This window comes from Caretta caretta, chromosome 5, assembly GCF_965140235.1.
Source record: "Caretta caretta isolate rCarCar2 chromosome 5, rCarCar1.hap1, whole genome shotgun sequence".
Taxonomy (NCBI): Eukaryota; Metazoa; Chordata; order Testudines; family Cheloniidae; genus Caretta; species Caretta caretta.
In genome coordinates this window covers 24,361,805-24,389,092 of record NC_134210.1, presented here as the reverse complement: position 1 = coordinate 24,389,092, position 27,288 = coordinate 24,361,805, and the positions used below count along the sequence as shown (strand labels likewise).

At 43.1% G+C, this 27,288-nt stretch overlaps 1 protein-coding gene across 4 annotated transcripts in view; it reads left to right on the top strand.

Moving 5' to 3' along the window:
* The window catches only part of ADAMTS12 (ADAM metallopeptidase with thrombospondin type 1 motif 12), a 317,885-nt gene extending 292,855 nt beyond the window's left edge, over positions 1 to 25,030 (top strand). For all 4 annotated transcript variants that reach the window (XM_048850633.2, XM_075128412.1, XM_048850632.2 and 1 more), the window contains 3 exons: positions 12,404 to 12,550; positions 18,873 to 19,026; positions 21,005 to 25,030. In XM_048850633.2, the coding sequence (XP_048706590.2) occupies positions 12,404 to 12,550; positions 18,873 to 19,026; positions 21,005 to 21,219 (516 nt within the window). In that variant the 3' untranslated portion in view covers positions 21,220 to 25,030. The remainder of the gene's footprint in view (positions 1 to 12,403; positions 12,551 to 18,872; positions 19,027 to 21,004) is intronic.
* Positions 25,031 to 27,288: the final 2,258 nt, after the last annotated feature.

Here is a 27,288-nt window from a genome sequence, read left to right as displayed (position 1 = left end):
AGGTTCTATTTCTTGATATATCTCTATCATGGGCATTATGGAGGCATATTCAGTTGGTTGTACCAGAGATGTTTGCCTTTGTAACTTATTGAGTTTACACTGCATACATCCTAAAGAGATGAAAACAATTCTGGTTGCAATACCTTGGATAATAATCCATCCCTTTAATCCAATTTCCTCCCAGGGAGAATCTACTTCTTGGCCTTCCTCAGCTAATAACTGGACAATTGCTTGTTTAGCCTTATCCACGTCATTTGTAATTTGGATAAGGTGGGTTTCCTTTTGGGATACCAATTGTTTTAATTGTAGTCCCAGAGGGGGAATATGTACTAAAAATGTTGAGGTATATTGGATAGTCAAATCCTGATAGGAGGGATCAGATAGAACAGTTGTATTTTCAAAGGCAGGAATAGGGGAAATCACTTGATTTCCAATTGAGGTAAACTGCTTAGGAGTAAAACAGAAGTTTGGATCTGTGACCTGACATTCCAAGGAACCATGTAGGAACCTTTCCTGGTTGGTTACTATGCAAAATTGGCTATTTCCAGCATAGGTCATCCTCTCCGTAGGAGTCTTCCATCTGGTCAGTTGGACCATACACTGTAACAATGATTGATTCTGGAGCTCTCCCTGCAGTCCACACAAGATAGTATTTGCCTCAAACACATTCCATCTGCATATATACTGAGGCCCCTTTTTAGAGCAACAGGCCATCTGCGGAACTTTCCATGTTTGGGTTAGAGTGTGATAGACTACCAAGGGAGGCACATTGGCACGTTCCTGGTAGATGCAGTCTTTGAGGTGACCTATGGACTGTACTGCAGCCAACCGCTTATACATCCTTGTCTGAGTTAAACACAGGTAAAGAGGCTGTGAATGAAACATACAAGGATCATGCTACAACACAATTTTGAGAAAATAAACAACTGTCTCGGTTAGGATGTGGTGTCACAGACCCCATTTGTCTCATAATTCCAATGGATACATGGACATACATTCAAACATACAGATCTCTCCTTCAGGCCTTTGAAAACATTTAGGGCAATACCAATTAACTAATTGCTTATCTTTGATTAGATTGGGGATTCTTCCAAATTCTAGGGATTGCAATGCCTCAGTGATTGTGTTAATGACACAGTCCCCATGTGCAGAGCAAATAATTTCCTTTCCTAATGATTGGTTCTTTTGTTGATCATTATTATGAGCGTCATTAGTCCAGGCGGATAGTTTGGTCCGCCGTTTTATTGCTATGACCAGTTTTCCCTGATTTTGTGTGTATTGCCAATTTATGATTACCTCATATTCTTCTGACTTTGAATCCTGTGAAGGTGAAGATTTAGCCTTGGTCTCCTCTTTCCAACCACAAATAATATTCACCATCACATTAACACGTAAGATGTTTACAAGATGTGGGAATGAATCCATAGGGTCATTTGCCAGCAACTTGGCATATAGCTTCAAAGTAAGTTCATTGCCTTGACTGGTGATAATGATTTGTTCAGTCTCTTTGGCAGGGCAATACATTTTCAATGTTCAAACACCTGAGTGTGGAGGCGTTGTCGGGTATTATGGTCCTGGGCAGCTTGGCGTACTTGATGCAGGAGTCTAGTCCCAAAGTCTTGATTTTGGCTTAGTCCTACCCTCAGGGCAAAGATGAAGGAGTAGCAGATCAGAAATCTCAATGTCCATTTCATGACTGCAATCCTTTGAACTCCAACTATGGTGGGTTTTCAGGAGACAATTCGGCTAGCTCCTGGGAAGCAAGCTGCTCCTGGGACCTGGATGATCATTACAGTTTTAACTGATTAAGCGTGGTAGATTTTATCTTTAGTATGCTTGCCTCCTGTTACTTTAATCTTGTACACTGCTGAACTGAGTTTATCAATGATTCGGAAAGGTCCAATCCACCAATTACACAGTCTGTGCTCTGGTGCTTTGTAGGATAACAGCATTACTAGATCACAAGTATTTTCTTTTGGGTTTTATCAGAGTAGGCCTTAGTCTTTCATTTTGATTTCCCCAATTTAGTGGCTACCTAAAGATGGATGTTTTAAATGTGCCTCCAGATTTTGCAGATAGGTGTCCATTTTGATTCCCTCCAATTGAGTACCACTTGTGTGCCAAATTAGGTGTTCTGGCAACCTTATACTTCGGCCTGTCATTACTTCAAAGGGTGTCTTATCGGTCGATGCAGCAGGAGTTGCCCTTAGTGCCATGAGAATTAGAGGCATGAGGGAATCCCAGCTGCATCCATTGGCATCCACCAGTTTCCTCAACATTACCTTTATGGTCCGATTTGTATGTTCCACCATCCCAGATGACTGTGGTCTGTATGAGATGTGTAGTCTCTGTGGGACTTCCATTCGTTTAAGACAGTCTTTGAAGAACTGCCCTGTGAAATGTGATCCCTGGTCTGATTCCACTTTCGGAGGGATCCCCCAGTGAGAGAATACTTGTTCTACCAGGACCTTGGCTATGGCCTTTGCAGTAATTGGTCTTCAAAGGAAAGGCCTCCACCCATTTTGAGAAAGGATCAACAGTCACCAAGAGGTATTGGTTGTCTCTTTGGGTTCGCGGTAGAGGGCCTATGAGATCAATCTGCAAAGCCATTCATGGACTTTCATACACCTGAGATTGTAATGGTGCATTACGTTTGGAAGGAGTTGGGTTGACTTGGGCACAAGTCAAACAGTTGTTACAGTACTGTTGTACATCTAATTTAAGAAGAGGCCACCATCACACGGTTAAGAGACATTGGACAGTTTTGTCTACTCCCTGATGTCCTCCTGTTAGAGTATCATGGACCATGTATATCATTTCCCTTCTTAGGGAGGTTGGAACCACCCACACTGGAAAAAGGCCTCCCGTGTACATGAGGATTTTATCCACCACTTGTAGATATTGTTTGTATTTCCCATATACAGGGTTTAATATAGATGACCATTCTCCTTCTGTCTTGGAGAGTTCTCAAATTATCTCCACTATATTTCTTGCATCTCCTTTAAGTCAGGAATGTCAGTCTCTACCACCTTGGCAGCAGCAATTAAACACTTCGAACCAAGGGTTATGAAGGAATGTTCTAAGTCCTTTTCTTTCCAAGGTTCCCCTGATCGAGCTCCCTCTCTGACTAGTCTGTCGGCCTTTTCATTCTCAATCGCATAGTGGAGTCTGAAAACAGACCAATACGCTGGTACAAGGTTTTAAGGGAGTCCTGTACACAGTACTCCAGTACACAAGCCACCGCCGCTAACTCAGCATATTGGGCTGAATGTGGGGTACATGAGTATGCTTTTTCCCAAGGCTTTCCTTTGGGAGGAATGATATAAATCCCAAAGCCAGTGCATGAATTCCCTTGAGGATCATGACAGCTTGATCCATCCACAAAGAAGTGGTTTCCTTTAAAGGAATCTATCTCTTGGATTAGAGGCAGGAAGAAGACTTTCTACCATTCCCTTTGGACTCTGTTTGTGTCTGGACAGTCATGGGGCTCTCCTTGATACAGTAAGGCTGTGGGCAGCAAAAATGGCATCCTAACAAGTTTTACTGCGATATCATTCCCCAGTAACAACAATGCCCAAAGGACTAGGGAGGCATTGGAAACCTGTCCGTCTTTAACCTGATTAGATAGCAGAAACTGAAGGGGTGTGTGCAATGAGTATAATATGATTGGGCTGAGGCCAGTTAGGAAAGCAAAATGCTGTATGGCCCAACTAGTGGCCACTGAGTACTTCTCACAGTTGTTGTATTTAAGTTTTACTGGAGACATTAAACATGCGGCATAGGCATATGAATTTCCCATGCCTCTCTTGGGAAGCAACAGCCGCTAATGCATTAACACTCACGCCACCTCCAGGTGATAAGGTGTCTCAGGATTTGGAGTGATCAACACAGGAGCCTTGACAAGGGCCTGTGTCAGCTGGAGCACTGCTTCCGTGTGTGGTTCAGTCCATTCCCACTGAACATCCTTCTTTAGCAGTTGGTACAAGGGACCTGCAATGGAAGCAAAATTAGGAATGAAACCCCTGTGGAACCCAGTTAAGCCCAAAAAGGATCTTAACACTGTTAGGTCCTCCGGTATCAGCAACTTTTGGACTGCCTCCACCTTTTGCTGTGAGGGAGTTTGACCCCATTTTGTCAGAGTAAGACCTAAGAAAGAGATAATGGTTTTCATTACTCGCACCTTGGCAGGGTTGCACTTTAATTTCGCTTCCTTAAGAATTTGCAGGACCTCGTCCAGCTTTGCCAAATACTCCTCCTTGGTGCGAGTTGCTAAGCAAAGGTCATCTACGTACTGGAATAATATAGACGATTTAGAAAATCGTGCCAGGACTTGACGCATTTGAGCGTGGAACAATGCCAGGCTATTTTATATCCCTGTGGTAATCGGGTCCAGGAACATTGGACCCCCTGGAAGCTAAATGCAAACCTGAATTGCGACTCCCAGGCCACTGGTAAAGTCCAAAAGTTGTTACTGATATCTAGCACAGAGAACCACTTAGCCTCCGGGTCAAAGGACTGTATGAGGTCTGGCATCTTTGCCACAGTAGGGGCACAAGTAGGGGTGACCTGATTTAACCGTCTGTAATCGAAGGTGAGGCACCAAGAACCATCTGGTTTCTTAACAGGCCAAATCGGGGAGTTGGCTGTAGAAGTGCATCTAGGCAGGATTGTCCGGGCCAGCAATGACTTGATAGCCTTGGCTACGTAAGGTGTGGTCTGGTCTGGAAAGGAATATTGTTTTTGAGCAGGTGTATCTCCCCCTTCCACAACAATAGTAACTGCCATGCACCCACAGTCGTGTTTGTGTTTAGCAAAGGCATCAGCATGTTTGCGAAGTATGGCCTGTAACTCTGGATAGAGTGCATTTGGCTATTAATGTGTCCAGGTGGTATTCATCTGTTTCTGGCCCCTCTGCTGGGGTGACCATACCACACTCCAGTATGACCACTAGCAGGCAACCCAACTCTTGTCCTCCAGTAAGACACAACAACTGATTAGTCAAATCAGTAACGCATTCCTGCCTACTTAGGAAATCAGACCCCAACAGATTACCTTTTGGGTCTGACAATGTGAGCATCGCAAAGACATGGGTCTTGTGCAGGTGACCAATTTGTACTTTGATAGGTTTAGATAGCATGGCCATAACTTGGTAGTTTACAAACATTGATAGCATCTTTGTTTTTCCAGATGCCAAAACAGAGGATCTAGGATCCTTCACATGGATGATACTGATTGCTGCTCCGGTGTCTACAATAAAATTTAGGTGGCGGCTCCCTACCACTATAGATACCGTGGGTCTTCCACTTGCATCTCTTCCCAAAGGGGTTATGACACTCCTTGGGCCTGCTGGCATCATGCGGAGTAATCTATAGGATAGATAGGCGGGTAGCCTTCAGGCTCTTCCACCTCCTCAGGGGTAACCCTGCATGAGAATAAGCCACTAAATTGGGAGGAGGGGTTGAGTCCACAGAGGCCACTGGTTGGTTTAAAGGATTTGGACGTTGATCTCCCAACACCAACTCATTTAGGCATGTCCAGAGTTCTCGGATATCCTGGTGTTGGGTCTCCAGGATTTGCTGCACTGTCTTGAACATTGACACTACTGAGAGATCCTCCTCCTGATAAGACAGTGGTAATCTAGAACCCTGAGGATGAGAAGAGTTCTGTGCAGCACCTGCAAGAAAAGGAACACGATCTCGAGGCCCCCTTGGGGCCCAAATGCATATCCTTGTTGATTGTTCGGTGAATTGAAATTATTGGCCCAGCGCTGAGATTGAGGGGACCTAGGATTAGTCTGGTTCTGCCCTTGAGGTGTCCCAGTAGGACCCTCAATCCTCACTATGGTAGTAGCGTGTGGCTTTTGTAGGGTTGCAACTGGGTCTCCACACCAACCTGCTTTAGGGTTTCCCTGGGTATGGGCCTTGGCTAGAAGAACCAGGGCCTCATCCAGGAAGGTCCCATCATGGATATGCATGTTAACCCTTTCCTGTAGGTAGGGAAGAGAATTATTAACCAACAAGCTAACATACTGTGGTTCATTTGTGTCCTCTTTGATGTGACTGCGCCATGCTGGACTTAACCGTAGATGAAATTGGTGGGAAGACTCATTTGGCTTTTGTCCAGGATGCTGATTATGCTCAAGCACAGCACTGTCTCTGAAAAAGACTTCTCACCCTTCCTATACTCCAGGAGCAAGGTGCTTTATAAGGCTCGATTTACTGTGAGCTGTAAGATTTTAACCCAATCATCACTTGGCAAACCAAATATTTGTCCTGTTTCCTGAACATGCTGTGCCTGTACTGCTACAGAGGAATCCTCCATCATTCCTACTTGTTTAGCTACTAAATCCAGAGTTCTAATATCTATAACCACTGCTATGGGACAGTCAGGAGTTACATCTGGAGAGTTTGGGCAGCCACTGGAATCAGTATCTGAAGATACTTAGTATTTGAAGTGTCTCCCCCAAAACCTGGGGGCCTTCTCCTATCCGAGTCAGTACTTCCTTCATCAGAACGATCAGATATATCCCTTGAGTGGAACCTAGGAAATATATGGTTAGTGTAGTGTTCTGAATAACTTCTATGGAGGGCACTCTCATACCGTGCTGACATATTCCTTATACCAGTGAAAGTTACGGATTGAAGTTCCGCTGGCACACATAGTGACATTAACACATACCACAGGGCTATTGGAGTCGGAGTTCCTAGATATTCCAGGAACCTGGGCGGTGCTGGTGACTGGTCTGGTTGCCATGACAAAGGACCGCCCTCATCAGAGGATCCTGAAAAGCCTCCTGAACTGGATGGTGCTACCACATTAGGTGGGGGAATTACATCTCAAGGCTGCTCTCTCTCTCTTTCCCCTGAATCCTGGTGATGATTGTATCACATGTATTAGATACCTGAACCACTTCTTATACAGCACGCCTCATTTTCTAGGCAATTTGAACCTCCAAAGGCGCTTCTCATGCTCTGCTAAGAGCTGAGACAGTCTTTTCTTCAGAATCTCCTTCTCTCTCCCTCTGCAACATCCACTTGCTTTTCTAGGATGACAGTGTCTGGTTCACTTAACTCCTCCTTTAGCACTATGGCCGGAGGACTTCCCTTTTCTGCTGGCACACTGGCTCCCATTACTTCACTGTTACCTTCCTCTTCTAACTCACCAGGCTGTTTCTCTGCGTTAGCGGCTTCAGAAGCCATCTCTGCACTAGCTAGCTCTCTCGTTCCCCTTCTTGTTACTGGCTCCACGGGCTGATCAATTTCTGTTGGTTCCACTAACCCGATAGGAATAGAAACCACTGCTGACTCATCTCCTGTCTCTCCCATATAGCTCGACGCCATACACCTTGCCTTATCCTTTCGGAGTGAATCACAGCTGCCTTCTAACTTTCTGGCATTAAGGCATGAGCAAAAAGATATGATTGTTACAAAAGCTTTCACTAGTGTTAGTGGCATTCTATGTGTAAATTGAGAAAATATGTGTGTGAGCACTAACATATGGAGAAGTGGTTCTAAAAGGGCATAGGTATTTAAGTTCAACAACTGACCACGGTCGGTTTATAACCTTCCAGTTATTTTTAAACTGGCAGCTGCTCATTTCTGCCACCCATACACTTCCTCACACACCTCATGGGCGTGATGCTGACTTCGTTCTAACTTCCTTTCCAACTCTTTTCCTTTACAGAAAAGAGAGAACTGCTCTTCAGAAGCAGTGCATAACTGTTCCTTTAACTCCTGAATTTCCTTATCCTTCTTCACAGCTTTATGTGCCTTCCTGAGCAGCTCCTTTCTCACATTTAACTTCCGTCCTAGAAGACCACACGCTGTCAACAAACACTCCATTGCAATCCCTTTCACTTCACTATCTTTTCTTTTCGTTCTCTCAGTTTCAGTTTCAATCACCTGACTTACAAAACCCCACAGGTTACTATGCTTGGAGAGAACTTCCCTATCTTTCAATTGCTCCAAACCGCCTCCATGTTCCCCAATGCATCTTCTAACAAAAATCTCTAAGGCTATATCCCAGGCAGCCTCTACAGGCTCTGCCGCCTTTCCCTCACTCATTTTTGCTTTTTACACTGACGATACTTAACCTTTCAAATAACAAAGAGAAAAACTTAACACTGTAACTTAACTCTAAATCTTAAATCTAAAGAGATCTAAAGATGCCTTACAAAACTAATAATAGTAATAAAAAATTATATATACCCCAGACCAGTCCAACAATACTTCAAACAAGTCCCAAAAAGAAAGGATAGGAGTAGGATCCCTCCCTTCCTTTGATGGCCAATGTGTATTAGCAGATCGAGAGGTCCTGGCGGGACCTACTGAACAGAGGGGCAAATACTGCTCAGAGACAGCTCAAGGGGGCAACCCAGGGGAGTTGAGGGGACTACAAAGGGGTAACTGGAACCATACAAGTTCTGAGCTACCACGGCCCTTAAAATATTAATCAACTCCAACGCCACCACGAGTATGGCTCATTGGGCCCAATGCGACTGCCTACTCAATACGCAAAAAAACCCACCCCTTATCGCGCAATACCATTACTCCCAATATTTGGCCATATAAAACAGACAAACAGACATGAAACAGTTAAACCATTTGACTCACAAGCTGCAAGAGGGAAAAAAAAGGAAGTATTATAAGTTCTCTGGGATCGGTGCCCAGAATTCATCTGTTAACAAAGGAAACTGCTACCAGACTGTGCCCAGTGACTAAGTCACAAAGAGTTTTGCTTTTTAATTTCTTAAATAAGTTTTTTTTAACCTCTTAAATAAGTGTTTGCCATGCACACCTTGAAACTCTTGCTGGCTCGCCAACCTGTTGACCTGAATTTTATGGGTTAGTTGTTATGGTTCGCCGCTGCTCGCATCCGACCAGAAGATTTATAAGTTCTTGTTCAATTCAGACTACAGGGTCTGAGAACTCAGAGAATTCTATATCGGGAGAGGACTCTCGGGGTGCTTGGCAAAAACACTTACACTGAGGACAATACCAAATTGACAAAAGCTTTAGTGAGATTAACAGAAGAAGAATAAATGCTGTGAAACTTATGACTGCAAAACAGTAAAAGAATTCCAAAACTCCTGGTGGTAACATTCATATTATAAGTACCTTAACCTAACATACTCACACCCTTCTTTGGGGAACCGGTAATAGGAGGTTACTTACTCCTGGCATGTCCCATAACACGATGGATCTGGCTTCCCCAATAGTTAGGAATGTTGAGTAGTTATACTATACTACACAAGCTGAGCTGATAGCATGATAGAAGATAGAATGATAGGTAGATAAAAAATGTAGAATATGGTAGAACAAAGAAAAGAAAAAGCTTCCTAAGATATTCTTACATGGTATTTTATAAGATCCCTACACTGTTTAATTCAGGCCCAACGTACTATACCCAAATCTTGTTTTCGTACCTTAAGAAATTTTTGGGTACCCTTATCCTATACATTAGTGGATTATGACACTTACTATTTGCATATTAATAAGGATTATCTCACTCCAACGTAGGCTTTTTTGGCGACTTCCAGGTTTGTGGTGTGCCCTGCAGTTACCAACCGGTTGCAGACGCCGGATAAACCTGTTCAGTGTTGTATGTAGTTCCTCCCTTTGGTTCCCCAAAGTTCAGGGACCATTTTCATTTGTGCCACAGGTTGTCCGCCTTTATGCTGACTTACTCTTAACTAATCATACTTTTAGCTATTTAGCTGATCTTGCTGGATACAGGCAGGCAGGCTTCTTGCATTTCAGCAAAACTTATTCTATATATAATTATTAGGAAACACATATCACATGCCTCAACACATCCTAATTTCATAGGAATTAATACTGATAAAATATAAGAATCATATATGAAATGGATTAATTCAGAAAGAGAAGCATATTATTTGATACGGCTTGCTGGATTAGTAGGATATAATAGCTAGCAAAGTAATCTTATGGGCTACACCATGTGAGAGATGGGATGAATGCTAGTAAGCTTATTAGCATGTGTGTAGGTTTTTAATATGTTTTCCCTGTAATGCTTTGTATCTTAAAAAGAATGTCGGCTTGCTTAGAAACATCTGTGTGGTATTTTATATCTGTAGCAATTACACTGTTATCAGTCTCTGAAGAGAGAGCAAGCAGGTGTCCTAGAGTATCCTGTCTGTGCTGGGAATGCACAGCGAAGGCAAGGAAACTGTCTAGCCTGGGAATACCCTGTCAGAAAGGAGAGAGATGCATGTCTCCACTCCAGAGAGACAACAGCTGGGGAGCTGAAAGTCAAGAGTGGGTGTCCTTGCTGTGCCACTGAGGTGAAATACAAGTGCAGTTGTCCTGAACTGAAGGCCAAATACTGCCACCAAAATGTCCACCAGCATTTCACAGATGCTCTGCCTGATTCCCAAAATAGCAGTGAAAGCACGACCAGGAAAAGGTCTTACACCATGTTACTGACTCCAGTTGCAGAGAGCCTGCAGACCCAAAAAATGGCTCAGCTAGATGTGCTGGTGGGCTAAGCACACTCCTGGTCAAGTGCTATGGGATGGACAGACATGTTCTCCCCCAATACATCATGAACCAAGCAAGCCCTAGAGCTTCTACAGCTAGCAAGGCTGCTAAGGTCCCTGGGATACACCCCCAAAAGCCACAGCACCTGACTCATGTCTACATAGCGCAATATGGACATGTTGGCACAGATAGGAGCCTGACATAACAATGCAGCGTGAACACTCAAGCATGAGCATGGAGAGAACTGATGTGCTGGCATCCGTCACGTGGGCCTGCAGGTACTATGCAATGCAGAACACCCCAAATTTCCATACCCTGATGTACAGCAGAAGAGATCGTCTTAGAGAAGCCTCAACAGGGTTTGTTTTGGGTACCATATTGGACCAGGAAACAAGACTCACTCTGTTTGTTACCTTCTCCTGCCATTCTGTTTGGTCTTTCTGCCATGACCAGTTTAGAATTTTCCTTTAAGCTTCAACATTGGGATTTTCAAACATGCATATGGGACTTTCCAAAATTCCATTGAAATTCAGTGGGACAAGGTGGGTGAGATCATTTTATTGGACCAATTTCTGCTGGTGAAAGAGAAAAGCTTTCAAGCTTACACTCTTTGATAGCTTGTCTCTTTCACCAAGAGAAGTTGCTCCAATAAAAGACATTACCTCACCTACCGTCTCTCTGTAATGTCCTGTGACCTACACAGCTACAATAACATTGAGAACAATATTGAAATGGAGTATCTAACTGCCGTAGGATCTGTTGAAAATTCATGCCTAAAATAAGAGAGGAGCTGCAGAGGTTTGGTTTTAGTTTTGTAAAAATCTCATTTGCTGGATTTACTTTTGCAAAACCAAATCCAATGTGTGGTTTGAATACAATTTCTATTTTATTTATACCACCAAAGTTGTGTGTTTTGTTTTGTTTTGGGGGAGGGAAGGGTTGGCAAAAAGTTTTCAACATTAGCCTATGTAATAAATCTACTAAACCCTCTTGTTCGTCCATGGCTTCTCTTTTCACACTGAGGATATTGTGACACATCACTCCAAATTGTGATTTAAGGATAACATTCTGATTCAGACCTGCAAGTTGGTCCTCAACTCTGATATTCTGCTTATCCTAAAGGGAGAGAGCAGCTCCTTTTACAGAAAGCAGATCATCAGATAGGGGAAGTTTCAGGAAAGCCCAAGAACAAAATTTTATCCAAAATATTTTTGGCCCATTATATTCCCAGCCGTGTATCAAGCCTTTGGTGCATTTCAAGACGCCACAACCATGATCACTTTTTAAGACAGGTTTGGAAAGAAAGTTTTAAAAATATCCTCAGTCCATATTTCTGTATGATGGTTGTTTATTGCCATTTTTGTAGCTAAAGGTTTAGTATGTGCCGTGTGGATTTTCAATATCCCCAAGCAGCCTCATGAAAGTGAGAGGTTGCATCTTGTAAATTTGTCCCAGTGAGCAAAGCTCTTACATTAATATTGCAGATTAAACCTGCAGAAACGTGACTTGCTTTCTGACATTATGACATGAATCATTGTCCCTACACTAAATCTGAGTAATATTATGTTGCTTTCATTATGAATGTTAGGAGTGAATTTATTAATAAAATTCTGCCTCCTACTCCAGATTAATAACAGTCCCTTCCCATCTGTGTCATTAAAAAAGATTAAATAAATACATTTTGCAGTCGTTATCTTCAACTTTGGGTCATCAGACTTGATGTATGTGCTAAACTTGCTAATGTCATAAATTATTTCAGATAAATGCTTCTTACTAACTGTTCAATGATCATGCATTTCTCAAATAAATATGTTCTCTACTTCCTTTGCAGCCTGTTTATATTTTTTTTGACCACCCAAAATTGCTTTCACTTTACTCTTTTCTGGTGTGCTGTTTTATTTTAGTGTTCGAGAACATGTGGCGGTGGTCTGCAAGAAAGACACATCTACTGCCCAGAAGAGGACTATTGTGACTGGACGAAAAAGCCTAACTCCACGGCACGCTGCAATGGGCAGCCTTGTACTCGGTGGATAAATGGGACGTGGAATTCGGTAGGATTCAATCCTTGTTTTTTTTGGCTTTTGAGAAATGCATAGTAAAATATACACCACCACAACTAAAAAGTCATCCACTTCAGACACAGAACCTGATTTGGCTAATTAACTCCAATTCTCCAATGTTATCTGGTTAAAATGAATCAATAAGAATCTATTTGATAAATTAAAGCCTAAATCTGCTACCCTTGTTCACATTAAAATCAGTGGTACTGCTCAAGGAGTAAGGAACTAGTCAATGAGAACAAGGGTAGCAAAGTCGGGCCCTTTAATAATTATGCACAGTGTTTGTGAGGTACAGTATACATGGCAAGCCAGTTCTTAGTGCACAGTTAGTGATAAAACTAGAACAAGGGTCTTCTCAAAAAGTACTGAAAGGCCAACTCACCATGCAGATATATTTATATTTTTAGTTGCTGTGTTGTGGAGTGAATTTACCACAGTTGTGATACTGTAATTGTATCTGTTTGAAGATTTATCATTTTCCACCTATTCTCATCCACATGAGCAAAAACTGCAGGTTAACTATATAGGGAAGCTCCATGGGTAGTAGAAGCAGCAAATCTAGATATGGATTCAGGTAGTCTCAAGAGAAGAGCAAAGCAGTAAAGGAAAAAAAGAGTTCTGCTTCTTTGTGTAAAGCACACACTCTGTTACAGACCTGGCTGAGTCCCCTTGGTGGAGAGTCACCAGTCTGTTGTAATTGGACCCAGTCTTTGGATCGCATGTGTCCAAGCCATCTGGGCCTAGGCAGCATCTGGTCACTGTTTCTAGCTCTGGGCCCATTGGTATACTCATGGGTGCAGATACCCTGTCTAACCCCTTTCCTTGGGATATGGGACTCCTCCATCCAACTCTGTAGGCCAGTGGCTCAGACCTCCCAAGTCTCTCCAGTCGCATATGCATACTCCCCCAGAGCACCATATCCGTGGATGCTCTGGTTCATAATTTAACTCCTCAGGGACCATACGGCAGATAAAATAAGGAGCACAGGTCTTTGCACAGGAGTTTCTGATACCACTGTAACTTTTACTGTCAAAGCATACACAACTCACAGATCTTTAGGAAACACAGTTAAAAGCCTTATATGCTCTCTCCCCTAAGTCTCTGCTCACCCCTTCTTGTGAGTATGTCAGTCCTTCGGTCTTCAGTGCAGAGGATGTGAAGGAGATCCCCACCCTAAGCCACTCTTTTTAGGGCACAAATCTAAGGAGCAGACCCAGACTGAGGTGTCAGTAGAGAAGGTTTTGGAGCAAATTGATAAATTAAATAGTAATAAGTCACCAGGACCAAATGGCATTCACCCAAGAGCTCTGCAGGAACTCAGATAAGAAATTGCAGAATTACTAACTCTGGTAGGTAATCTATTTCTTAAATCAGCCCCTCTACCAGATTACTGGAGGATAGCTAATATTAGCAGTTTTTTGTTTTAAAGACTTGTTACGAATTACACCTGGTAGGACACGCACACAAATGCTGCGAATTATACCTGATAGGTCACGCACAGTTCGAATCTAGCTGAGGCACATAAACAAAGTCCACAACTGCAGAGTTCCCAAAAAACACCAAGTTTATTATGCTCGAGCGTGGTGCCCACCTGCTAGCCAGGAGGGGACCCCAAATACAGATTATACAAAGGTTATATACCTCTTAGCAAAGCATGTTGCCCTCGTGCATCGGAAACCTTAGCCAATAAACACACCCTTTTCTTATCTACCACCTATCCCTGCTTGGTGCATTCCTCATGCTAAACTAGTATGTTAATTACAGAGCATGGTCCTAAAGCCATGCATCAGTAACTTTTATTATCAGGATGGGAGGCCTCACATCAAAGGCCAGGAGATAGGGAGTTAGGGACAGAAAAAAGAACAGATACCGGGAGTCAAGGCAGGCTGGAAACAAGGAGGAGGATTTTCACAGGAATGCAGTATCTAAGGAACACTCCTCCTGGTGCATGATGTGCTTGCTTTTAGACAATGGTGGGCCCCAAACCAAAATGGAGTCACATGTGCTAACTTTGGCTCCAGAGGCAATCCTGGCAATTACAGGCCAGTAAACCTAACTTTAGTACCAGGCAAATAGATTGAAACTATAATAAAGACTCAAATATTAGGTACGTATATATGTACATTATATGTGCAATCCTGGAGAAGGGGCATATGCACAATAACCCTTTCTCTCCTATGTTCTTATATCCTAATACTACTTTACAAATATTTTTCAAAGTAGAAGGTATGTTGCATAAACATCCCACCAACTGTTTTAAAAAAATTTTAAAAACAGAATCTTAAATATAAATTACAATAGTAAATGGCAAGCCATGAGGGGCAGTGTGCAATACAAATCTCCAACTGATGTTTCATTGATGCTAAGAGAAAAAAAGCAAATGATACATTAATTTTTCAGCAGAAGGCCATAAAATGGAACCTGAATATTCTATGAGTCTTATTTATTGGTAGGTTTTTCCATTAACATTGTTCCAGACATCAAATTCATGTAACAGAAAGTAATTGGTTTATTAAAGTCAACTCATGGTATGTTCTGTTTTTGTTCCACTTTAAGTTTTCTGCTACATAACCATGAAATAAATCTTCCAAAGCTAAGATGCAGCATTCTTAGTACGGGAGAAGATATCATACAAAGCAGTCAATCAAATAGATGTTTTGTTTTCAAAATGTACAGTAATTCAGCTTTTTATGGCAGGATTTACAAAGTAATACTGCTGTGGCTTTGATCTTTTTAACTGTTCATTACAAGCTCAGTCAAGCAAAAATTGCCTTAACTTTTTCAATCTAGTTTTACATTATACTGGCTCAAAACAAATTCTAGTAAATGGGAATTTGACAAAAAAAATCACATGTAGCAAAATAAAAAGGCTTCATCTAAAAAAAACCCTAAAATAACATAAGGTGAGACACTGGAATAAGGATTAGCTGTAGGATAGTACTTCTGGAGTGAAATGTAACAATAAAGAATGGGGGACCACTTACGAACTTCTACCATTTAGAAAAATTCTAGCAATTCAAATGATGTTTCCTAACTCTAATATAAAGACTTCTTCTGGAGCTCCTTCAAGATGATACACATTTTAAATGATTATCAGAATACTAGTTAATTTTTGTATAAAATAGAAACCTTTATAGATTAATAAAAATTTAGAGATGGAGAATGCCAAGTAGGTTGTCTTTTCAGTGAGGGGGTGTTTTCTGCAGCATATAGACTTTGTTCACATATTGCATGATTTCACTGTCAAGAAATTCATCCCTTGCTGCAGAATTGGGATCCAGAACCTCAGCTTTCATTTTCTATATTTCTAGCCCCCATGTCTGAACATAACTGAGGCCTGATCTACAGTTATACCATCCTAACCCCCAGTGTAGACAGCACCAAGTCAATGGGAGAATTAGGTACCACCTTTTGGAGAGGTAGATTACCTGGGTCAGGAGCAGAACCTCTCCCACTCCACCACTCCAGTGTTTAAATTGTAGACAAACCCTGAATTTAATAGACCAATGTTATCTTCCTGAGTTTGCAGACCACGTGAAACAATAGATAAGAAGTATGAACTGCCCTATTCATCTAAATGAGGTTTAATGCTAAAATGTAAAGATGACATCTGAGTTATACTGAAAATGTGGGGAACAGGATAAAATAAACTGAACTTAATATCAAAATAACACTGGGCTACTGTACTGACTGTATTATTCAATTTAATTTTATTTAATTCAATAAAAACCTCAATTTTAAAAATTTTGGAAGTTGCCACTGAATGTCTAGGGCCTCGTTTATATACTTTATACTAATTACAACAAAATCCTTTATGGACAGAGAGAGAGACTAGAAAGAGGATACTTTGCAGAATTGAATAGAGGTACACATCCCACTTTTAATAATTGTACAGCCTTGGCGGACATTCTATAGCTCTGTAAGTTTTAGGGAAAAGACATGAAGTGGTAATTTTCAAGATTTATGATTTATCTTGCTAGCTACTGTATATTCAAAGAGAAGAGGGGGGAAACACCTCTAAAATTGACCAGAATGCACACAAAACCCCTTGACGGATGAATAGTTGTAGATTATTTTATACCCCAGTTACTTGGAGAATTGTATCTTGAAGACATTTTTCTATATTGGCATCTGGATAAGGAGAAAGAGTTGGGCTGGAGTTGTCCTGGAGCAAAGAAAGATACTGGCAGCCTAAATATCTTCAAAGAAGCCACTCATTCAGCTTTTCCAAAACCTTAAGGCCAGGCCTTTCCATAGTGGTGCGATCGCAGTAGATTTAGTTATGTTTAGTACAGCTGGTTGGAGAATGGTTATTTTTCCCCTCTGAAAATGTTGATGTTGCATTAAAAAATTGAAACTGAAAACTTTTAGCTAAAAGCCAAAGATGTTGACTCAGAAATGCCACCGCCATGCCTCATGGGAGTGGTAGTTCAGACCCTCATGGATTCTCCTTTAGGACCCAGGTTCCCCAGCAAGACTATATCTCCCATGATGCACCACCATCCCCCTTGTTGTTGAGCCCCTGTGGAAGTGCTTGTCCATAGTGCAATTTGGGAGATGTAGGGCAGGTCTACACTTAAAACACTGTAGCACTTAAGTGAAGATGAACCTATGCCGATTGGAGAGCTTCTTCTGTCAGCATAGTTAATCCACTTTTCAGAGAGGTGATAGCTATGTTGACGAGAGAAGCTCTCCTGTTGACATAGCGCTGTCTAAACGCGCTATGTATGGAGGTTAGGTCGGTATAACTGTGTCGCTCAGTGATGTGGATTTTAAACACCCCTGAGCGAAGTAGTTATGCTGATATAGGTCTGTAGTGTAGACCTGGCCGTAGCCTGGCTGGGAAACTTGGCCTATAGAGAAGAATGGGGGCATGAGGCATCTGCACTACAACTGCCATGAGGCACCGTGTTGATGTCTCTGAATCAAAATCTCTTCAGTTTTAGAGTGTTCTGTTTTCAACCAAGAGTCAAAATTTTCCACAAAAAGCAGATCCTTTTCACCAAAAAAAATCTCATTTTGTCAAAACCCCAATTTTCCATCAAAAACAGTTTAGAGAGAAAACTTCCAACCAACACCAATTTTTAGGGAAGGACCACCTAGAAAATTATTTCACTGGCCCACTCCAAAATGCTACAGCAGTCAGTCTCTCCTGATCATAATGCCTAACATGCTCAAGGATTAACATGGTTTGTCTGATGAGGCTGCTAGTCGTGTGTAGTTTCTCCTTACGCTCACTAGCTGCATTAGGCTACATCTCTACTAGGAGCTAGGGACGTGGTTCCCCTGCTTGTGTACATGTACCCAAGCTAACTCTCATCGAGCTAGTATCAGTATAAATAGCAGGGTAGCCACAGGAGCAAGGGTAGCAGCACCGGAGGCTCGGCTGAGCCATGCCGAGTATATACCCACCCGGCGTTTGTACTCAGCACATCTCTGCTGTGCCTTAGCGGTGACTACACTATTTATGCTCACATTATCTCAGTGAGAGTTAGTGTGAGTATATATGCACATGAGCAGGGGAATCACAACTCTAGCTCCTAGTGTAGGAGCCTTAGATGGCTCTGTGTTTGGAGCTGAAATTTGCCTCATATATTTGGTTTAGCTTATATCTTCTATTAGTGCTCTACAGATGGTTACAACCTTTTAGAGATTTTGTTCTGTTTTTTACTGGCTGTAAGATAAAGTACAGTCTATTATTCTTGAGGGTCTACTCTAAACATTTTCTTTGTAGATTTCCACAGTGCTGTACAGTGCCATAAAAGGGAACATTAATAATAAATAGAGAACAAGGTAACAGCAAGGTATCAGATGCTTATTTTGATTTGAAACCCATACCATTTTACCATAGGTACACAGACTCGGACTAAACAGCAAGGCGACTGTAATAGCAGGTCCAGTGATGTCATGGATTTGTCAGACAACAGTATAGCATTAACATCTAGTTATACAGGAAGATGGCATTTTGGGCATGCAGTTCACAAATCTATTAGTGGGCAATCTCATGGGAAAAAACAGGTGGAAAAGATCTGAATGTGCATGTAGAGTATATAGATAAACCTTTTCTTTGCCTTGCTTTCCTTTTGTCTGAAGTTGATATCCTTATTGCTCTTATAATAATACAAGTAGAAAATATTCGCAAATCTTTGGGAATCCTTGAAAGGTACATAGTACTTTAGATCTTGGTCATGCATCCCTTGCTTAGCAACTCAAAGATTAGAGCTGCTTTGCGCTAATTGATGAACATGCTAAAAGCATACTACACAATCCCCATTCAGAAGGCTTTGGGATAAATTAATTGTATCTCTTTCAGTGCACTGCTTCTTGTGGAGGGGGCATTCAGCAAAGAACAGTAAAGTGCATCAATACAGAAGATAACAAAGCCGAAGATCAAACTATGTGTGAGCATGAGTTCAAGCCTCCAGAATCTCAGAAATGCAATACGCAAGAGTGCAGGAAAAGTGCAGGTAAGTTAATACCCTTGGGTGAAATTTTTCAAAATAGCTCAGCACCCAACATGCATCCAACATGCTGAGCTCTCTTGAAAATCTGTCCCCATTTGCAAGTGCTAACCTCTTTTGAAAACTATGCCTGAATGGTGAGGGAGGCAAAGCTGATGTGCTTCCTCTTGGAAAGATCCACAATGGCAGCATCAACTCTGGACAGACCTTCATAGAAGTGTCAGGTACCGGTTCAGTCTCACGTGACCAGTGCCCTGAGCTCCTTGGCTGCTTTAAATAAGACCCTCCTGCCAGCCACACCAGTGACAAATCCATACAGGGGCACAAGGAGTTCTGGTCCAGGGACCGCATTGATTCTCCGCCGCAGTACAAGGACTGCAAGTGTCTCCTAAGACTCTCTCCTCCCACAGTCTTAAAGTGGAGTCCTGTGCTGACGCCACAGTATCAAAATCCAAGGAAGTCTTCGTTTTCAGCACTGAGCATGCCAGTACTAAGCACCTCAACATCATCCATTCCAACACGGGGAACAGCAGCACCATATGTGCCTGCCCCAAGAAACCTGGCACTGACCACCTCCTTTGGCACTATTGGAGTCCTTGGTTCTGATAGCACACAAACTCCCTTTGCCAGCGCCGCTACCATACACAGCACCGACAGAATTTTCTATCAGAGACCGGTACTGGATTCGCCTTCAGAAGCTAAGGAGAGGTCATCACCAACTACCCACCTTAGCACTGATAGTGAGACAGTCACTCTTCAAGTAGGTCTCCGCTCCTCTGTCATTTTAAATAGTCTTGCAGGGAGAGAGCAAAGGGGATGCGGGTGAGTTAGATGTGTATGACGGCACAGCATCCACTCATAATGGAAGCAGCAGCTAGGATTATAGGGTAAAACCTGCCCAAATATTTCATCATATCTTTCGTAATACTAACAGAGAGGGCTGGGCCAATATTAACCAGTTTAGATACTGTGTCCTCCCCTGCTTCTTTTCCATCCGCTGTGCTCTTACTGGCCCAGATCGAGGAAGAGATTCTATGATTCAGGGCCAGTCCTCTCCCAAGCCGGGGGCCACCCCTCTCTGGGCTGGCTGTTCGGTGCCTCTTCTCCACAAACTCTGTGCTCGGGGCACTGCTCAGAACATAGTCCAGTTCACCATAAAACGTACAGGTGGTTGGGGCAGTATCAGATTTGGAATTCTTATCCTTGGTCTTTTGGTACGTCACCTTGAGCTCCTTTATCTTCTCCCTGCGCTGCTGCCTGGTTTCCTGGTCCCATGATTGGCCAGCAGCTGCTTAGATATACCATGGTACAGGTTGAGGTTCCTCTTTGAGGAGCTATCATGGGGTTTGCTTGCACGGGCCCAAAGCTGCATCAAGATTCTGGGTATGATCCTCCAGTCAGGTGGCTGCATGCTGATACATGGGCCTTTTACTGGACATTGTTCTACTGTAATCAAACACCGGATATGGGTAGGCTGAAGAGGCCACAAGTAGTGTGGGACTGAGAATGCTGAGCAGAGCACAGGTAGATGGCAAGATAATACACAGGAATGGGTCAGTGTGTTCTTTACAGAAAGTGAGGGGGCAGAATGGGGTCTGAACTGCTGCACTCGAGTATCTGCTCCCTCCTGCCTTATTCGAAAGCTACCACCAGCTCCTCCCAGTCAACACGGCCTCTTAGAAAAGTAAGTTCCTACAGCTTCTTCAGGAGTCCCCTCCCCAAGCTAGCCAGCAATCACTGGTAGTGCAGTGGGACAGGGAGGCAATGCATATCTGTAAATGTGGTATCTTTGAGAGTGGTGTAACACACTGTGGTTTGGGCCTTGTTCATCAAAGGTCCTTGGTGCAGGTGCTGCCTTGGAGCTCAGATACTCTGCTTCCCTGCTATTCTGTCCATGCATTCACACAGATCTAGACATGGATATAGGTTACTCTCATCTAGACGCTCAGACTATAACTAACTTTCATCATGTTTTTCACCGTAGGCCTGCCGTGCCACAAGGACAAGCTGTCCATTAATTTCTGCCAGAGACTGAAGCAGATTGGCAAATGTTTGGTGCCATCAATGCAGACTCAGTGCTGCATCACATGTAACAGGCCCCGAATTCCTAACAAAACAAGATCTGGAAATCAACAGCACTTCAAAGAACAAAATTACACCAAACCCAGAAGAAAATTGCGTCCGATCCGTTCTTTATAGATGGAAACCTAAAGAACTATCAAAATTGGGAAAATACATCCTTTAGGGCAATCAATCCCAATATGCTTCTCCAGCCTTCTCTTTAAGACAGCCACAAATTTGTCATTGTGATTTGCAATGTACACCTGTTCCCGGTACTTCTTATGCATGTATGGAACACAGGTTCGGGACATGCGTACAGGATTAATTTGGTCTTTAAATAAATGTTGTGCTTTTTGTTTTTCTCCATTTACAGTGGAAGAGCAAACTGTTGTTCCCCCAAAACAGTATTAAAATAATAACTGGCACTTGTACATAGCACTATTTAGTCCCAGATTCCAAAGGGCAAAGTTATTCTATCCTGTCGGTTGTAATTACTGGGGCTTCCCTGTACACAACCTCCTAGGATGCCAGTAGCATGCTGGGTATACTGCAACCTGGAGGCAAGCACTGTAGGTGCTTCATCAGCTAGGCCTCACTGGTGCTAGCCATAGTGGGCCCCAATAACTACTCAGACACATGGCCAAGGAAAAGGGCTGGCAGGAAAGGGAAAGGTTGCAAATACCCTAGGTACAGAAGCATAACCAGTTATAGTTCAAAGTGAGCAATCGCGGTTCTTGTTTGGCTCCCTGGGGCAGCCCAATGGACAGTTAGGGCTCTTCAGGTCTACTTGCCTGGGGTGCTGTCTCCAGTCCAATCTCTAGTCAAGTAAATAGGCACCTAGAGATTTCTAGGCCAGGATGAGTTAGAGTTCCACACTGGGGCCCCTTTGCTCTGGCTCCCTGCCCAGCCACGGTTGTTCCCCCATCAGTCCCATACAGAGCTGCATTCAGCTGTATCATCTGAGATTCACAGCCTGTTCTGCAAATGGTTCCTGGGAATTTTGCTCTGAAATCAGCTTCCCTGCAGCAACTTGCTTGCCAGGCAGCCATCATTTCCAAACAGAGTTCGACTACTTCCTGGTTCAGGAGCTTTTCTCTTACCTGGCCAGGAGGGAATGGGGAGAGAGCAAATGGGAGTTGTAGTCTCCTTCTTAGCAAATCCATCACACTATAACACAGAGCTCTACAGCATGTTTTGAGCCAGCTCCTTCTTTATATTAGTCACTTTGCACTGCCAGAGTGGTACAAAGTGACTGTAAAGCTGACGCCCCAAAGGGACAGCTGAAGATCCCCACCATGGGCCCTTAGGTTTTGTACAAACTTGTTTTGTTTTTTTTTTAAATCTGTTTGAGTTGACAACGTCTCTTAAAACTGCTAGTTTATTGCTGTCTCTTTAAAAGGCTATTAACCTAAAATTACTAGTGGAGTTTTCTCATAGCTAGCTATGAACTTGTATTCAAAGACTCAGTTTAGTCAGCATGTTTTATTAAAAGAAAAAAAGTTAAATACTCGACTGACTCTCTGAAGGAGACCTCCTAAGTACACAGTTCTGAGCGTGGTTCTGTTGGTGCAAATATCTTGGAACAACCTAAAGAACAAATGTTCAGGATTAAAATTATACCATATATTTTATGCTCTCATGATGCAGTATTCAACCTTTTTTAAAACCAAGCTTTCAGCGAACCTAATTAAACAGTTTATTTTACAGTGATATCTAAAGCAAACAGTCAAAAATCTGCTAAGGAAGCCTAGTCAATAATGGAGCATTTCCCATGTTTGGTATCAGATAGTAGGCTTGATCCTACTGCCACCGAAGACAATGGTGTAACTACCCTCAATGGGAGCTGGACTGGCCTTTAAAACAGGCAGAGATTTAGGCTGAGAATTTTAAAGGGTCTGAAAGGAGTCTGGTGCTCGAGGTCCACTGAAATTCAATGGAAGTTGGATGCAGAGGCCACTCAAGACAATCTGCCACTGTAGGCAAAACCTCAGTGTTCTGCTCCCCTCCTCATCCGCCTAGAGTGGCAGATTTGGCTCAGCTGCCCTTCTGTCATGACAGAGGGGTGGCTGAGCCAAATTTGAGTAGCATTGCAACCTGGCATATGAGGTTGCAACACCACTCAAATTTGGTACAGCTGCGCGTGACGGAGGGGCAGCTGGGGCAAGTATGCTGCCTTAGGCAGTGCCTACTTCACCTATAACTGAAGCAGCCTCTGTTTGGGTGCTTCACTCAACCCGCTAGTTTGTGCCAGCTTTGTCCTTGATACCTCCCTATACTTTCCTAGCCCTTATTTAGAATACTACATTCCAAATGTGGATGGGTCATGAAAGTCCGCCCTACCTGCACATAGTGCAGGGGTTCTCATAACTTCAATGCACCATGACCCCCTTCTGACCACAAACATTACTATAGTACCCCAGGAGGGGTGACAGAAGCCTAAGCCTGCTCAAGCCCTGCTGCCCCAAGCAGGGTGGGAGAGCCAAAGCCAAAGGGCTTCAGCCCCAGGTGGGGGGCAGGGGCCTCTAATCTGAGCCCTGACACCTAGGGCTGAAGCCTTCAGGCTTTGGCTTCAGCCCCACATGGTGGGACTCGGGCTTCCAACCCCAGGTGATGGGGCTCCATCCCCGGGCCCCAGCAAGTCTAATGCGATCCCTGGTGACCCCATTAAAATGAGGTTGCAACCCGCTTTGGGGTCCCGACCCATAGTTTGAGAACCACTGACTGAGTGCAAAGTATTCATGCCCCTTTGCTTTGACAAGTTTTCTATTTTCTGATGCCAAAGCTGACTTCAGCTTTGCAATGTGTTGGGGGATGCTTGACGTGGGTGAACAGAATTGTGGGAAGATAACTGTTTTAACATAACTTCCCAACACTTGTAAATATCACGTATATATTTTGTTAATACCATGCACATAATACCTATTACTGTGGAGTATACTATGCCTAACATAAGTATTGGCTAACATTTGAAAATCCTAGCCATACCCTGCAGCTTCCTAATTGTTCTATGTACTATATACAGTCTTCTTGGTTTTATACCGTATGAAAGGGAATACACACTCATAAATCTGTTGCAGTGACTAAAGCCTGGTCTACACTGGGGGGGGATCAATCTAAGTTATGCAACTTTATCTATGTGAATAACCTAGCTGAAGTTGACGTACTTAGATCTACTTACTGCGGTGTCTTCACTGCGGTAAGTCGACGGCTGATGCTCTCCCGTCAACTCTGCCTCCACCTCTCGCCCTGGTGGAATACCGGAGTTGATGGGAGAGTGCTTGGCGGTCGATTTATCATGTCTAGACTAGACACGATAAATCAACCCCTGCTGGATCCATCACTGCCCTTTGATCCAGTGGGTAATGTAGATGAGCCCTAAAGGAGTGTGACTGTAAAACATACTAGAAATATGTTTAAACCTGACTATACTGTACTAATTAAGGCCACGATCCAGCAACTGCAGCCATGCAGGTGAGCATAGCGGTCCGTCCCTCGAGAATACACCCACACCCACATACCCTGGCATGGCAGCATTTGCAAGATCTGTGCCTCAGGTCTTCACTTGAAGTTCATGGGAGTTCTGCAGGTGAAGCATTGCAAGATTGGGCCTCTTAATGTGTGTGGGACAACAATTTAATCACAATTACAGCTACTCTATATTCCTGCTTTAAATCAGCTTTTAAAAGATATGGTGCTACTATAATACGGTGCTAATATTTGGATGGTGACTAAAATGATGTATCCTCTGTGTGTGTGTGCACGTGCGTGCTTACATAATCTATATGCACATACACTCTCTAAAATTATACGTACCTATGGTGTTGCTGGTCAGTACCAGTTCTATTGCCTTTTAAACATTATGAGATGCTTACAAAATATTTGCTTTTTATTTTTTGAACTCCTGAATGTTTAATAGTCCGGATAAAGAATAAAAACCAGACCATTTTTACACTGTTTGGATATAAAATTATTAAATAAAATGAAAGGAAGGGTGCGTTTCATCGCTGAAGCAGCAACATGACTGCAAAGGGTTTGGTCATAGAGCTCCATTGTCTCAAGCAGAGATTGTATTGAGGGCCAAACATGGACCCACCTAACTCAATGGAGCTTGCAAGTGCTCTTGAGGTGCACAGCACCTCTCAGAATTGGAGCTTGAAAAGGAAGGGTTTTACTTTACCATCACACTCTCGTAGGATACATCCATACTGGAGTGGCAGTATAATTTCCAGCACAGGTAGGTGTGCGCACGCTAGCTTTGATCAAGCTAACACACTAACCATAGAAGTGTAGCAGCAGCAGTGGGAGGCTCTGGCCGGCCTGAGTACAGTCCTACCATGGTATTTACTCAAGCGGCTAAACCATCCTGCCTCCTATCCCACCATGGCTACACTTGTATTTTTAGCCTGCTAGCTAGATCAAGGCTAGTGCGTGTACATCTACACGAGCTGGCAATTACCTCCAGTGTCAATGTATCTCTAGACTCAGGAGGACATGAGCCTTCATGCCCACATGGCACAGTGTAAATGAGCTAGGATTAGCAGGCACCCATCAGTGACATGGGAGACTGACCAAGTGGGCACGGTATAAGTGGAAGGGAACTCACCCAACTGAGGTTATTTTTCTGTGCTCATTACAGCCAGCATGGAGTAATTTCTCGCTTCATTATTGGCTTCCAGGCGTTGTGATTTATTTAAAATTGAGGAAGGTGAAGAAGTGATGGTCCATTACTCAAATGATGTGACTCCCTTCGGGTCAAAGGGGAGTTCTGCCAAACTTGGTGCTAAGCTTACTACTTCAGGGGAAGACTGTGACAGCAACATAACCCTTTATAATACAGTTTTGCTAGTTCTCTATTCTATCTAGGTGCTTATACCACGCTCCTCACCTTACTGTCTGCCATAGGCTGACTACATTTGTAATAGAGTCCCTTGATCAGTTTAAGAAGTTTCTGTTTTTAAAAAGTTAATCTTTTAAGGAAAGATGGTTTTGTGGCTATAATTCTGATGGTTGCTAGTCTCACAAGTGAACTAAATAACCATTCACTCGAGACGCATGTTACGCAAGCCCACCATATTATTCTGAGACACTTCAGTTCCCTTCATCTTTCTCTGCATGAGCCCTTTTACACAGCACCTGCACAGGCTGTCCTAGCACGTAAAGTGTTTAAGAAACAACCTATAACAATTAGCTTCATAGTAAAGGGCATTACTTCATAGTGAAGGGCATTACTTATGTGTGATGTGTCTGATGAGAAAAAGAAATCTGATGAGGTTCAGTAAGGATAAGTGCAGGGTCCTGCACTTAGGACGGAAGAACCCAATGCACAGCTACAGACTAGGGACCGAATGGCTAGGCAGCAGTTCTGCGGAAAAGGACCTAGGGGTGACAGTGGACGAGAAGCTGCATATGAGTCAACAGTGTGCCCTTGTTGCCAAGAAGGCCAATGGCATTTTGGGATGTATAAGTAGGGGCATAGCCAGCAGATCGAGGGACGTGATCGTCCCCCTCTATTCGACATTGGTGAGGCCTCATCTGGAGTACTGTGTCCAGTTTTGGGCCCCACACTACAAGAAGGATATGGATAAATTGGAAAGAGTCCAGCGAAGGGCAACAAAAATGATTAGGGGTCTGTAACACATGACTTATGAGAAGAGGCTGAGGGAACTGGGATTGTTTAGTTTGCAGAAGAGAAGAATGAGGGGGGATTTGATTGCTGCTTTCAACTACCTGAGAGGTTGTTCCAGAGAGGATGGTTCTAGACTATTCTCAGTGGTAGAAGAGGACAGGACAAGGAGTAATGGTCTCAAGTTGCAGTGGGGGAGGTTTAGGTTGGATATTAGGAAAAACTTTTTCACTAGGAGGGTGGTGAAACACTGGAATGTGTTACCTAGGGAGGTGGTAGAATCTCCTTCCTTAGAAGTTTTTAAGGTCAGGCTTGACAAAGCCCTGTCTGGGATGATTTAATTGGGGATTGGTCCTGCTTTGAGCAGGGGGTTGGACTAGATGACCTCCTGAGGTCCCTTCCAACCCTGATATTCTATGATTCTATGATATTTTGTATGGTCCCAATAAAAGAGTAATCACAAACAGGAACAATCAGAAAAAAATGTTAAGAAAAATACCAGACTGGAGTTCTCCTCCAGTTGGGGATTTGCTATAGCAGAATCCTCTTACCTGATATATTTCAGAGTCCCCTGTTGCAATATA